The following is a 15,925-nucleotide window of genomic DNA, read 5'->3' as shown; positions in this document are numbered from 1 at the left end:
ATATATATATATGTAATAAACTCTATTCAAATCCCCAGGAGTGACCTCCTCAAGAGTTTAATAAGGTCAGTGCTTAATTCCCAATGTTCATAAAGGTGAGCTGCAGGCACCATCTGTTACAGAGAGCTGACTGGCAAAAACAAAAAATAGATACCACCTCCCAAACACATACATGCATGAGAATATGTGCTCACCTGAATAGACTCCTTGGCCAGATCAGAAAGATGACTACAGTATCTGGAAATAAGGGCATATATTCAATAGGCGTAGTTGGCTGATAGGTAATGTACAAGATATATCACCTAGAATCTCAAAATGGGATCTTCTGTGGAAATACGGTCTTGAAGATGTAATTAAAGATTTTGAGTTGACATCATTGTGGATTTTGATGAATCCTCAATCTACTGACAGATGTCCTTAAAGAGATGAGAAAGGAGAAGAAAAGACACACAAGTGAGGATATCATGTGAAGATGGAGGTAGGAGACTAGAGTTATGCTGCCACTAAGAACACCTGGCACATGAGATGCTGAAAAAGCTAAGTACAGATTCTCCTCCATAGCCTGCAAAGAGACTATGGCTCTGTCAGCACACTGATCTTGGACTTCTGATTTTCAGAACTGTGAGAAAATAAATTTTTTTTGTTGTTATTTTAAGACAGAAGGTTTGTGGTGCTTTGTTATAGACAATCCAAGGAAATAAATACAGTATGCAACAAGCTGAACTGCTAAAATTCAGATTTATCTCTGTACAAGAAGATTAATGGGATTCTTCTAGGTAACTATGCAGTATATAATTAATTCTACAAAAAAGCGTAGAGCTCCTTCAACCTAGAGTTCTGGAATGGTTTCACACAAAAAGAGACATTTATGTTAAATCTGAAGTACAATGAAAGACTTCACTAGAAAGGGAAAGAGAGGAGATATGTATTTACAATAAGCATTAAGACAGTCATAAAGTGCAACTTATGAAGGATGTAACTTTAAAGAAACCACATGTAGTCCATAAACACACAAACATATGTTTGAATTTTCACAAGTATGAGAGAGTTTCATGGTAGGATCTGAGGATCAACTAATATTGATACAAGTATATTTATTCTTTTTTTTTCCTTTTTATTGAGTTTATTGGTACAATCTTGGTATACAGTACAGTTACAGTCATCATTGGGATCCTGTACCTTTACATAATAGGTCTTGATTCTCATTTCTCCCCTTGTCCCTGTCCTCCCTTCCCTCCCTCCCCTCCCCATTTACAAACACTTTATTTCCATTTTTTTCAGTTTCTCATATAAAATACAATTATTCTTGATAAATAAGATATATTTAGAATGTGATTCATTAATCAATAGCCACAAATGGTATGTAAGATGTAATTTTAGGAAAGGATAGAACAAAAGAAAGCAATCTAGTTGTCTCATTTATAATCCTTATTCTAAAGCCGTCTACTATGAGACCACATTTCAAGTAAGAATCCTGAAGAAATGGGAGATTTGCCAGTTGGCTTAGAAAACTGCAATAGAAGTGAATAACAATGGGACCCATGAATCATGCTGAAGCTGTTTTAAACAACCTTTCACAAAAAAATTCCTCTGCATCACACTAACTGTAGATTTTACATCAAAGGGATGCTTGGATGTCTTTAATAATAAACAGTAATAAAGAAACTGACATTCCTGACATTGACACCACGCAGAAGCAATTCAAAAAAAATTGTAACTAACCTACATTCTTAAAGTCAATGAAAGCTGATAGAAGAATGTGAATTAATAATTTATAACTTTAAATAATATATTAAATAGCTATGATTACCAGGCAATAAGCACAGGCTTGGATATTCTGGAATGGTAGGTCAGAAACTGGTTACTTAGAAAACTTTCCCTTTTTATCACTCAATATTTAAATCTTAATTCCAATGTATTAAGGATGGGACATTAAAATAAATGACTACGAGTACAGCTCAATGGTAGAGTATATGCTTAGTAAGTGCTAGCACCTAGGTTCAATCCATACTACTAAAAATAAATAAAAAGAAAAGAGAGAAAGAAAGAAGACAATGACTTGAGCAAATATTCTCATAAATGGCAGGTCTTATTTATATTAGTAATTTGATGATACTTTGGACAATTAAAAAAAACTCTGCCTTTTTGGATATAATGGGGAAAAACAGTCTTTAAATGATGCCACATCTCACGTAGGTAAGAAAAAGGTACTTAATGTTTTTTGGGTTTATCCTTTGCTTAGCATCCTGCACTTATTTTATTCCCAATGAAGGTAAAATAGGAAAGCTAAAAAGGCAAGTAATAATAGTTATTACTACATAGACAGGTGAATGATCTCTTGGAGATAGTTACAGATGGAACTGCTTGGGATGTCTATATTTATCCCCCCCCACTCCAATACTGGGGATTGAATCCAGGGTCTCTGCACTAATACACCCATTGGCCTTTTTTAAAAATTTGAGACAGGTCCTTGCTCTCTCACTATGTTGCCCAGGATGTACTTGAATTTGAGATCCTCCAGCCTCAGCCTCCAAGAGTGCTGGGATTATAGGTGTGCACTGCTACAATCAGCTTGGGATGTCTAAATTCTTAATAAATAAGAGGATGATGTCCCAAATTAAATTCCATGGAACATTATCATTTCATAAAATATTAGTAGGTATTATACGAGAAACAGGTAGTTATGGTCAAGTATTGTCCATATAGTATTTCTGTGTTAGAAAAACTAGAATTCCTACAGTGAGAAAGCTATGTAAACTTCCACCTTGGTATTTGCAAACTGTTTGTGAAATTCTCTTCATGTATAAATGCATAATACTTTTTTGGGGGGCCTGGTAATTGTATAGAGTCTTAGAATACTGTCCTTAAAAACATAAATGACACAGTAAATTGATGTTGGCCCTGCCTATTTCAATCACATATAGAATAAATAAAACAAAACAAAACATGGAAATATCTAATAATAACAAAAATGAATTTCTTTTCAGTCCATTACCTAAAGGTTTTACTTCATTTTTAATTCACTTAGGTTGTTAGAACACATAAATGCATGGCTGCATGAACTCTGGGTTTAATGTACAAAAAGGAAAATAGGACTATATTCTATTTACAGAAATAACTACTCATAACCTAAAAATATCATATGAATGGGGGAAATTATTAATAATTTAATCTGTTTAGTCAATAAAATCTAAGGCATTTCACATGGGAAAAAAATCAAGAAAAAGAATCTTTCTCTGAAGCATCAAATTCCATATACTTTAGGAGTCATGAGAAAGGGTGCTATCACCTTATACTTGAGAATCATATTACAACTACCTGATTACTCATAATTAATGAGCTCAGGGTTAGGAGTTCAATGGCCCTATAGGCAACTATGATGAGTTGCCTGGCCAACAGCCCTTGCCAATACCTTGGAGCAATGTAGGAGGGGCCCCTTGCTTGCCACTGGTTTGGCTCTGTACCAGCAGGGGCTACCTCAAGCCACCTCTGCATCAACTCACTCTTCTGGGTTCCCCATCTCCATCTGGGTCTGAGATGCTACTGCTGGGAATGTGACCAATTTCTTGACAGAAAACCTCAATTTGTATGCTTTTCCTAGCAGCTGAATCCTCAGTCTGTTAATATGATTCTACAATGGTCTGACTTGATACCTCACCCAGAAGCCATGTTCCTATAAATCTGCTTCTCTATGGTCTTTTCATGATCTGAGTCCGGTCCTGTTATTACATCCTTTGTACTGACAACTCTTTCCTTAGTTAAATTTTAGTTAACATCCTCTTGAGCCCTTTTCGTGACAGATTTGCGTATCTCAGTTTTAGTAAGAATCCCATTAAGTCAGGTTAGAGAGAATCTGCATCTGGTATCTTATCACCCTTAATATCTCATGAAATCCTTCATTCCTCACCAGCCCCTGCTTGATATCTGATCACTCTGGTTGCCTTCAGCAAAAATCTCCTCTTACCCCTGAAGTTTTCCCTTAGTAATTTTCTATACCCCCCTCTTCTTTCAGTTTACTTTTTGGTTATAAGTCCTCACTTTCCCTTGATGTATATGGAACTGAGTCCAGTTATATACTGATCCCCCATCACAACAGGGGTCTGTATGTGTAACAACTTCTCTGCTCTGGTTTTCTTCCACACTACTTGCTCCAGATCTCTCCACCTGGATATAATCTAATTGACAGCTGTCTTTGTCTTTATAATGTTCTTTGCTTACAACTGACAGGACACTACGGATGACAGAGTATGAAAAGACCCTAACCTATCAAAAATAGAATCATCATCCACAATCAACTCTGTCCCAACATAGTTTTCTCATCTTAAGAATCCAGTACAGGACTGAGCTATCATGTGACTTCATCATTGTTTTTTCTTTTTGTATGTGGCAGGGAAGATTATAACCCCAATTATTTTTGAAAGCTTCCCGGTGAGTAAGGTTGTCTTGACTCCTAATTTAGAAAATTTTAAGCAGAAAATTTAGAACTGGGTCAATAAGGTGACAGAACAGAAGATGCCCTGCTCATCTACACCCCAGCTCCCAGGAAAAATTATTTCCCAGCTACACAAAAATAAAAGTGCCTTTGTGAAGTATTGAGATTCAAGTAGGAGTCTGTGAAACTGCCATGAAGCCAAGACCTAGGAGGGTCATTTGAGACAGATGCACAACCAGCGGCAGACTCACGGGCCATGGTCTTGTCTCAAACACAGAAATGGCCCCTTCCATTCCCATCCAATTTAGCCTTGGGTCTCTATCAAAATCACCCACCAAAGGACTCATGCATGCCAGTGCCTTCCTCAGGGGATAGGCCTTCCCATGCTGGTCTTGGCTATGGACTCTGAAACGAATGACCCTCTAACTTGGCTGCAATACCGCTCTGTTGTGGTCCTAGATCAGCCTCACTTGAACAAGGATGCAAAGGAAGATACATTATCTGAGACCCCTTGGCAGGATTGCCAACCTCAGTGACAGATTTTGAAATTTTTGAATCTGGGCCCTCACCCCACTTAGCTGGAGACAGAGGGCGTGCTGGCCAGCCAAGGACCAGATGGGAGATGTGGCTGCCCATGGTCTCAGGGAAGACTCTGTGAAGTCAGTTCCATAGCAACAACTAGAAAAACAACACAAATGATCAACAAAAAAAAATTTTTTTGGAATACATACACAAAATTGACCAATTATGGTCCTACTTATCTGTGATTGAGTATGGGGGTGAAAATCAGGGAGGGGTAAGAGGAAAGGTAACAAGGAGTATGGGGAAACTGGCAAAGGTAATAGATATGTTTATTATCTTACTTGCAATAGTTCACAGGTGTATAAGTCCATCTGATGAAAGTGTACTCTTTAAAAACAAATAGCTTATTGTATGTCAGTTATACCTCAATGGTTCAGTGCTGTGTCACATGCCTATAATCCCAGCACTGAGAAACTTTCAGGAGGCCTGAAAGTTTGATGCCAGCCTTGGCTATGTTCAAGGTCAGCCTGAACTACAGAACGACAAAGTGAGGTCTTGTCTCAAAACACACACCACACACCCCCCTAAGTAAAGCCACTAAAACAAACAAATAAACAAACACCCTTCAAAGCCAGTTGGGGTGAGGTAAGCCTGCAACCTCCTTACTCTGGGAGGCTCAGGTGGGAGAATTCAAAGAAATTTAGTAAATTAGTGAGACTCTGTAGCAAAATACAAAGTTGTGAAAAAAGGGTTGGGATGTAGCCCAGTTCATAGAAGCTCAGTACCATCATAAAGAAAGAAATTCCCTAAAAACTAAAGATAAAAACTTGACAAATCCTTAGCTGGGCTAAGTAAGGCTATGTAAGAAAGAAAGAAAAAGAAAAAAAAAAAAAAAGGGAGATGACTCAAAGTCAGAAAGGAAAGAGATACTAGATTAGCAGAGAAACTCCACCAAGAAAAAACCAAAAACAAAAACAAACTAATAAACAAATTCAGTAAGAGTTACAGTACATAAAATCAACAGACAAAAATAAGCATACCTATATACCTATATAATACACTATCTGAAAAACCAATGAAGAAAACAATCCCATTTACAATAATATTAAAAATGCTTAGGAATAAATTTAATCAAAGAGATGAAAGACTGGAATATGAAAACTATAAATTGTAAAACACTGATGAAACAAACTGAAGACACATGAATTGAAAGACTTTCCAGTCATGTATCAGAAGGGAGATAGCTCAGTGGCACACTTGCCTAGCAGATGTGCGGCCCTGAGTTCATTCCCCTACACCATAAATAAGAAGGCAAAAAAACAAAACAAAACAAAAACCTCAAAACAAAAATGTCTGCATTACCCAAATGATCTCTAGATTTAATGCAATCCTTATCAAAATTCTAAAGGCATTTTTCAGAGAAACAGACCAATTTTAAAACTCACGTGGAACCACAGAAGACTAAATGGCCAAAAAGAACAAGCTGAACGCATCAAACTACCTGATCTCAAACAACACGTGTGACATAAAAAGAGACATACAGACCAATGGAAAGAAATGAACTCAGAAATAAATCCACTCATTAACGTTCAATTGATCTTTGACAAAAGTGCTAAGGACACACTATAGGAAACAGAATCTCTTCATTAAATGGTGCTGAAAAAACTGAAATCCATAAACGAAAGGATGAAATTGGACCTATATCTCAAATACAAAATTCATTACAAAATGGATTAAAGACTTAACCATAAGATCTGAAAATATAAAACTCCTACAGGAAAAATGATAAAAAACTTCCTGGTACTGGTCTTGCCAAAGGTGATCAGGCAACAAATGTGAAAAGAGAAGAAGTCTATGGGAAGATGCTCACTATAACTAATCAGGCAAATCAAAATGCAAATTAAAAACTACAATATCTTCTGTTAATATAGCTACTATCAAAAAGAGAAAAGATATATATAAAAACAGAGAAAAGACAGTAACTGTTAGAATGTGGGGAAGAGGGAAACCTTGTATAGTTGACAGTGATGTGTAAATTAGTACAACCATCACAGAAAATAGGTGGAGGATCCTCAGAAATTGGGCAACCTAGTGAGACTTTGTCTCAAAGTCAAAATAATAAAAAGGGGGCTGGGGATTTAACTCAGTGGCACTGCCTGCCTGGAAAATCCAAGGTCCTGAGTTCGATTTCCCCATACCAAACAAACAAACAAATATTTAAAAAGGGCTGGGGACTATAGAACAGTATTAAGATTCTGGGTTCTAATCTCACTACTGTGAAACAAAACAAAAAATAAAAAGAAATAAAAACAAAATAACCCTCTAAAACAAAACACTACCATATGACCCAGTTCTACTTCTGGGTATAGACCCAGATAAAGTCAATAGACTCACACCTGCCCTCCAATGTTCATTGCTGGATTATTCACAATAGTCAACATATGGAATTAATCTAAATGTCCATCAGTAGATGAAGGGATAAAGAAAATGTGCTATCAATATACAATGGAACACTATTCAGCTTTAAAGAGAGGGAAGTCCTAGGGCTGGGGATTTACCTCAGTGGTGCTGCCACCTGGTTTGAAAGCACAAGGTCCCAAGTTCGATCCCCAGTACAGAAAAAAAAAAAAGGAAGTCCTCTCATTTGTAGCAACATGGATACACCTTGAGGACATTATGCTAAGTGTTGTAGGCATTCATGATGGTTTTATTTGTATGTGAGATATGAAAAACCCAAACTCACAGCAGACAGTAGAATGGTGGTTTTCAAGTGTGTGTGTGGGGGAGCAATTGGTAAGATATTGGTCAAAATAAAAAATTTCAGTCAAAAAGGAGGAGTAAGTTCAGATGTACTATCAGACAAAGTGATTATAATTAATAACAATGTATGCAAATGTACCTGAAAATTGCTAAGAGGATAGATTTTAAAAATTTATTTATCATTTTTTGAGACAGGGTTGTACTATGTAATTCAGGCTGGACTTGAACTCATTATATAGCTTAGGTTGGCCTAAAACTTGCTGTGATCCTCCTGCTTCAACCTCCTGAGTGCTGGGCTCACTGGCATGTGCCACCATGCCTAGTTCAAGAGGGCACTCAAGGTAATGGAGATTTAGTTATCTCACAATGTGTATGCATATTACACATGATAAATGTATAATTAAATTTTGTAAAAAACAAAAAAAACCCCCCAAACAAAGTAGAACAAAGGCACAGTATTAAAGTCTAGTGTAAGCCTTCATTGCTTTTGCTTTAACCAGTATTTAGGACACCTGACTCAACTTCCCCTATCCAGTTTTTGTTACCTCATTAAACTTTGATTTTTGTCATTCCCTTCCTTCAAACCTACAAGCCTCACAGACCACAGAGTCAAGTTCCAATACCTGAGAATGCATGACCTAGCTTCAGTTTATATTTTTAAACTTCTTTTCCATTGTTCCCATTTACCTATCATTTTCTCTAGGCACAATAAATTGACATTATATACAATATATGTCCTTAGTTTTTCTATTGCTACCTCTATTTGCTAAGGCCTATAATGCCACTTTCTCATTTGTGCATTGCTATCTATGGCTTGTATCTAGATGTCCCCCCAAAGCATCATGTGGTCATATATAGGAAGTTTCGAAAGTGGCTGGAGTAGGGTATGTGAATATGGATTAAGGTTGTAAATAACGGAAGTCCCACCCTGAGTATGGATAGCACCAACTAACAGGCTTGTATCCTGTATGGAATATAAAGGAAGAGAGGGAAGGCAGGCAAGCTGCTGGGGCTTGCTGCTTCCTGCCTGCAACGCCATGAACTTTTTCTCCTCTGGATACCCCTATGTTATGCTGTCCTGCATCAGGGCCAGCCAACTATGGACTGCAACCTGTACAGACTTTGAGCTGTAATAAACCTCTTCTTATTTAATATATGGGTGTTAGGTATCTTGTACAAGTAAGTTTAACTAACACACATGTTCATTTTTATTCTGCAAGGCCTAGTACCACTTGTAGGTAATGATTTCAATTTTTGCTTAATCCTCTATCACTCTGATATTCCTCTGCATCTTAACCTATAATATAGTCTTTTATGTGCTTCTTATATCTCTTCTCGTAGGCCACAAGATCTTTGAAGGCAAGATCAAAGCTATTTTGCAGGCCCATGAGCTGCTTGCTTTATCTTTTCAAAGTTACAGTAACAAATACTAAAAAATATTTTGTTACTTACATACATTATATATTTTACATGTGACCTAAAACAATTCTCCTTCAATATGGCCCAGACAAATAAAAATGTTGGACATATCTGAATAAGTTTAAACAAAGTGCATGTTTAATGATAAGGTTTGAATAAATAAATCTTGTTCTATGAATAATTCAGTTATATTTATACTGTGTGTTACAATGGGAAAGGAGAGGGGATGGGATAGATAAGATGGCATGCACACTAATGATTCATCCACACTGTCTGGTAGTGAACAATACTAGAAATCACCTATTGGCAGTGGTTTTCTACTGTTTTTAACGCCTTATACCTGATTAATGATCATCACCTGTGCAACTAATTCTTAAAGAATTACCCCTTTTTCCTCTTTTCACAGACCTTAGAGCTTTCATTGCTAGCAAACAACCTGCTGAGGCATGCTTTAGGTTCCCCACCACTGCCCTAAGGTATTTATAATATGGGCTCCTTAGTGGTAAAAGACCCCTCTCTCTTTTTAAATTAGTGTTTGGAAGATGGGGTTGGAAGAATGTTGATGTACTACAACTCTCAGTTACAAACCAGGAAATCTTGACCAGGATTATATAGACTTCTCCAAAAGCATGGTCAGAAGCAGAAGCAGGATTAAAATCCATTTTCAGGGCCGAGGATTTAGCTCAGTAGTTCTGGCTCCTGCCTTTCAAGCTCAAGGAATGGAGTTCGACCCTTGGTACCAAAAAACAAAACAAAACAAACAAACAAAAAATCCATGTTTTCCAATGCCTTATCCAGTGAGCTTTTCACTGAACCATATTTTCTATGACCACTACTGCTGAAAAATACTTTGAGTTGGTGTATATACCTAAAAAATTTTCAAAAATTATTGAAAACTGGTTTGCAAGAGATTTTAATGAGGTTTTCCACTTTCTTTCCCCTTCCCTCTTCCACTTGAAGAAATTAGTTTGTATTGTGCTTTAGCAAAGATAGCTTGATTAATGTTGTGTTACAGTTCAACAACAGTTCCTGCTATTAATTGCTTTATAATGGTAATTACGATTAGCTGTGTACAAGATAGTTTCTTTTCTAATTGACTATTACTGGTGAATAGCAGCCTGTTACACAACAGAAAAGTGTGTTAAATAGCTACGATTACCATTCTGAGTTCTTTTTGTAAAAGAAAAAACCTGTATGTATTTGATAAAAACAAACTTTTTTTTTTTTTTTTTTAAGGCAGAGTCCTGTGATTACTTGCGGCAGGGCAGGAAATTTCATCTTTCCATTAAGGAGTAATAGGAAGTGGGGACAGTTAGGCAACCAGGAGATGGACTGCAAATTTTCTTTCAAAAACAAACACGTTAAAAAGTATACAACACAGAATTGTAGTATGGCTATCTCCTCAGTCAACAATAAATTTCTCAGTCTTAAATGCATCTACTTCTTTCAAGTGCAACACTCTCCTATGTAAAATAACCACAATTCTTGTTTATGCCTGGTAAACAAGAATGCTACATCCTACTAACTACACTGAAATGCCTCCATGCATAGGGCTGGGAATTCTTCATTTGTGCCCCATATGCCACCCAGATCACCCAGTGATCTGGTGCACAGTCACTACTTAAGTGCACTATGTGAGAATCCTGGATTTAAGGCCATATATAATCATATATAATCAGGTACTTGTCTTGATTCCAGCCCTTGTTCTTTGATTGGTCTGTAATCACTTTAAAGTTATAAGTATAATACAGTACTGTTGAAGCAACAGTAGAAACAGGTGTTGTAAAAATTAATATGCTATGATTTGCACAAGGTTGCTCACTTTTTAACTGACAGCTCCTTTTGATTATTTTGTCCAATTCCAATATTGTGTTTGTACCCAATATTGCCTCTTGTGACAGGTCTTCATCTGCAGCATTATTCATCCTTGCATTTTCATTGTCTCAAAGTTTACAGAGTGCTTTCCTATTACCACCTCATTCTACTGCCTAATAACAGGAGCATAATTTTTCTGATGAAATTAAAGCTCAAAGAGATCCAGTAATTTTTCACAAGTTCCCATTGCTACAAAGCAGATAATGTGGGATTAGAATACAGGTCTTTTGACTCCTATTTCACTTTTTTCTTCCATATATTTTATTTATTCAATATATTTATTATTTATAACATGCTACACAGAGAGAATGCCTAACAGTATTCCGTGTTGTATTAAATTAAAACATTCAACATCCTAAGGAAAGAAAGGGTCAATTTAGCTCTAGAAAATTTAAATCTTAACACTAAAGATAACATTCAACTTCCCTTGGCTATCTTGCAAATAAATGCTATTGGTCACAAGGAAGACTGGCTGAGATATATAAACAGAGGGAGAAAGATGGAGTCCATCACCACTTTTGAAAAAAGTGTCCTGCTCACCTTTGGGTCATATAGGTCAGTGAAACTCACATGTCTGAACCAGAAATGGCAAGTCTTTAAGGTATTGTCAGTCAAATGCCAACTCATCCAGTGTTTATTAAATATATCACAGCAACACTAAACCCTAATTCTGTGACAAAGTTCCCCAAGAACAACTAAATGAAGCGCTTAAAGATTCAGTTGTTGCAGCCAGTAATGTATACTACCTGTTTCACTCACAATTTACATTTAGAAGAAAACATTGCATCTACTATATAAATCTGATGAACATCTTTAGTTTTTCAAGAAGCAAGTACATGAATGTGTGCCAAAGGGTACAAGTCTATCTCAACACAATGAGTAGTGTATGTAAATTCACTGCCTGACACTGCAAGTACCTACCAAATCCCTCAATAGAAACCTGATTTTCAAGTGGAAAAGCTAAATCAAAATCATCACCTGTAACAGCTCAGAAACACATGCCAAAAATGTGTAGATACTTATCACTGAAATATCAGTCACCATTTATTGAAGACCAGACCATTATACCTATACTCTCACCAAATCATTTAACCATCTCAGCAAGACAGAAGTGAAATTACTCTTACAATAAAAGAGATACTGAGGTTCAGAGGTTAGCTGGCCAGGGCTGATAAGTAACCAGGATGTCATCCTATGTGGGTCTAATGTAATTTTTTTTTTCCTCAATGTGTCACACTGCTTTGCTATAGCAACTTTAGTTTCAGACCACCTTTATGTTTAAGAAAGTCTGTCTCAAATCTCATCTAAGACCATATTTATGTTTAAGAATATCTGTTTTAAATCTTATCTAAGGGAAATTAGGTTGTATGACAAATAATTGTGCACAGGATAAAAGTCCTCATTCAGTTATTGTGCGACCTTGTGCCGGTGACCCTAGTTTCCTTATTTGTAAATAAAAAAAGGTTAATAACCTGAAGGTAGTATGAGGATTAAGTGAGACAAGACTTATAAAAGCAGTTCAGACAGTACCTGTCACAGTATTTAACAAATGTTAGCTGACATCAAATCATCATCTTCATTATATGTCTTTTTATACTACGAAAATAAGAGAATGTTCTGTAGAAGGGCTTCCTTTCCATATGTTACACAAAATAAGACCTGTAAGACTAGGTTTGTATAATTCTTTTTCTCACATGATATCCTCTGGCTTATACCTTTCCAGGCCATCCCAGTGTAACAGGCTACCTGAGCTTCTAGAGGATTCTCAGAGTCAGTGAATGTGTGTGGGAAGCTATGTATGAAAGGGGTAGAGCTGGGTTAGGGTAATAAAGGGTATAGAAAGCGGCAAACGGCTTTCAGAGAACACAGTTTAATACTGGCACTGACAGATATTCAGACAGCCCCCAAATTCTGTGAGAGCAATGGCAACATATGCAGTTATCATCAATGCATTTCTGAGCTTCCCCTGGGTTATACTGTAATTTAGATTGCTTCTTAAGTGAACAGAGTATCAGAAAGCAGGCAGTTTTCCAGTTCAATTAGGCATATCTGCAACGAAAGTATCTAAAAGTTACTGAGCTCCAACTTTTTAAGAAGTATGAAAAAAAGAAATCTGCAGGACTTTTATAAATATGTAACTCAATGAAATAATCACAGTAAATCTGCAAGGTAAGTATTTTAGGTATAGTTTCATTAATTTGACAGCACACACAATAAGTCTATGTTAAAACAGCTATTAAATGTTTGAAATTTGAACACAGATTTTCCAAAATAGGATCTAGTCCTCCTGCCACGCCATACATGAGGTGTTATAGTTTATATTTAAAATCCACACCCCAATTCTCATATCTGTGTATGATGACTGAATCATGGGGCACTACACTCATCACTGGACTCAGTATTATGAGTTCAGTAGCTAAATGTACTATTAGGAGGTAGAGATGGGTGCCATGACCTGGAAGGGTGTATTCTTATTCTTGGTTCTTTTCATTTCTCTCTTCTTTCTGGATGTAATAAGGTTCAACAGCTTTCCTCCACTACGCTCTTATACCATACCATGCCATTTCTTCAGTGAGGTCAGGCAATCGTGGACTGAAACCATGAGTAAAATAAACCTCTCCTCCATTAAGTTGTAGGTGCTGGGTGTTTTGCATCAGGGATGGAAATGTGGCTAAGACAAATGGACTTAATGCAGGTTTATGGGAAAAGGATAAGAGCTCATGGAAAACTGAGTAACAGCCACAGAGATGATTGAAGACAGCTTTCATAGTTCGTGGTCCATTTGTTTGTAGGTTCCAGGTTATAAAAGCTAGAGGTAAAGTACTGTTTAAAAACTTAATTATTATAAACATTAAAAGTCAAAATGCTATGATTAGCTCTGAGAGAATATCATCTTCCTGATACTTTGCACTTCTAAGTGGTATCATATCTTTCACAAGTACAAAACATCTAAATTTTTTATTCTATTTCAATTCCCCTGGATAAGATAGTTGTCATTTTAAATACTCTGAATAAATTTCAAATAGATTCTAACTATTGAACTGTTATAGAATGTTTATAGCATAAAGTGCCAATAAACACTAGATATAAAAGTAAAATGAGATAATTCTTGCCTTCAAGAAGTTCACAGTACAGTGGGGTAGACAAAATTGCCAACAAATTAATGACAGTCTGATACAGTAAATAGATAATGGAGACATAAGAAAGGAAGCAGGGGGCCGGGGATTTAGCTCAGTGGTTCCACCGCCTCCCTTGCAAGTGCAAGGACCGGGGTTTGATCCCCGGTGTACCCCCCCCCAAAAAGGAAAAGAAACGAAGCAGAGTGACAGATGAGGCTGGAGGGCTGGGGATTTAGCTCAGTGGTTCCGTGGCCTGCCTCGCAAGCGCAAGGACCCGAGTTCGATTCCCCGGTACCAAAAACAAACAAACAAACAAACAAACAAAAAACAAAACAAAACAAAAAAACCAAAACAGATGAGGCTGGAAAAGTTAATTACATGTCACAGAGAATTATACATGCAGCAGAGTTACAATGAGTGATACATGAATATATCTGTCTTACAAATGGATTAAAGGAATCCATTTAAAATTAGGAATCAGATCACTAGAAATAGTTTTCAAATGCCAAGGCTAGAATACAGTTCTGGTCAGGCCATTATTAAATAACAATATGCCAAGACCAGGATCAGGCTGACTAAATAGAAGGTTTTGGTATAAGAAGGTTTTGGTTTTCAAGAGTACAGATTGGGGTGTTGAGGACACAGGTAATTCAGCAGTGGTAGGGTTAGAAATAGAATTACAATAAAGAGGAAGAGAAGGAATGTTCTAAGATTTTGAAAGGCATATGCCAAGTGTGTTTGAGTTAATCTGTGAGAAAAATTTACCAGAGCTCATCTTTAGATCTTAAAAAGGTAACCCTTTGGAAACTCGAGAATCTGGAAAACCTTAACAGTATGTTACCATTAGGTAAGAGCTGAGTGCATTGGACAAACCAATGATAAATGGTGCTGAAAATGGGTATAACTCAATATTTAACTTGGAAGCCTATGAAAGCTTTCTATGTTAGGGGTATTGAAAATAATTTCAGAGTAGTATGTTCCACTGATAGGAGTTGGGAAGAAACTATACTTAATGTCTGAGCTGCTAAAATAAAAACTTTGGACCAAATGTCAACTTAGCTGTGGAGGCCAGAGCAAACAACGCAAAACGACTCAGTAAGACTGAGAGGCCAAATTAAGGCGCACATCACACCCGCCAGAGAAAGAGAATGAGCTGTGCTAAATTACACATCAAGAGGGGTGAGCCTGGAAAAGACTAAAATTAGAATCCCACAGGACATCTACCTGCAGCTTTTAAAGGTTGACTTTTGTCCCCTACCATGGATTAGAGGACATGAAAGTCAGGAAGAGACAAAGCAGCTGATTTTCCCAACTCCCTTTAAATGTTCTCTGAACTCACGCGGATAGATTATCACTTTTTTTTTTCTTTTTACCTAGAACCCAGGGCCCAAGATCTCCCGTAGGCCACATTCAATTCTGGAGAACGCACAGGGCAGTCAACCGGCCACGCGGTGGCCGGGAGGCGCACACACACTTTCCCACCAGAGACCTCTCCATCCAGCAAAAGACAAATACACGGGGGAGTTCAGTAACCAATCCGCCACTGTACATTCGTCCCAAACCACAGAAAACACAAGTTTGAGACCAAACTCAGAAAACCCAGGCGGGGGCATGGTATGAGAATTTAAAAAAGTAAATCAAGACACGCTAACCCGTTATTACAGCACCAAATGCAGAGCGGGACGCTGCAAAGAGAAAGACAAATGCCCTGGGAGCTGCCCGGACGCTGGGAAGGCTGCTCTGTGCCACCTTGCCTCTCGGGACAGCCGGCCCGGCCGCCGCCCCCGCCCCACCCCAG

The 15,925-nt window shown here is 37.3% G+C and overlaps 1 protein-coding gene across 6 annotated transcripts in view; it reads right to left on the bottom strand.

Moving 5' to 3' along the window:
- Znf277 (zinc finger protein 277) overlaps nt 1–15,925 on the bottom strand; it is a 118,819-nt gene that overhangs the window by 102,473 nt on the left and 421 nt on the right. For 2 of the 6 annotated variants that reach the window (XM_033756951.1, XM_010643381.3), the window contains exon 2: nt 195–237. The exons of 2 other annotated variants lie outside the window; for them this stretch is intronic. In XM_033756951.1, the coding sequence (XP_033612842.1) occupies nt 195–237 (43 nt within the window). Of the gene's footprint in view, nt 1–194; nt 417–15,925 lie in introns of all 6 variants that reach the window. 2 more of the 6 variants (XM_033756956.1, XM_033756959.1) reach the window with 1 other exon arrangement.

The sequence above is a fragment of the Fukomys damarensis genome, unplaced genomic scaffold (genome assembly GCF_012274545.1).
Source record: "Fukomys damarensis isolate Sample0158 unplaced genomic scaffold, DMR_v1.0_HiC HiC_scaffold_4, whole genome shotgun sequence".
NCBI classification, from domain to species: Eukaryota; Metazoa; Chordata; class Mammalia; order Rodentia; family Bathyergidae; genus Fukomys; species Fukomys damarensis.
This window is presented reverse-complemented; position numbering and strand designations above follow the sequence as displayed.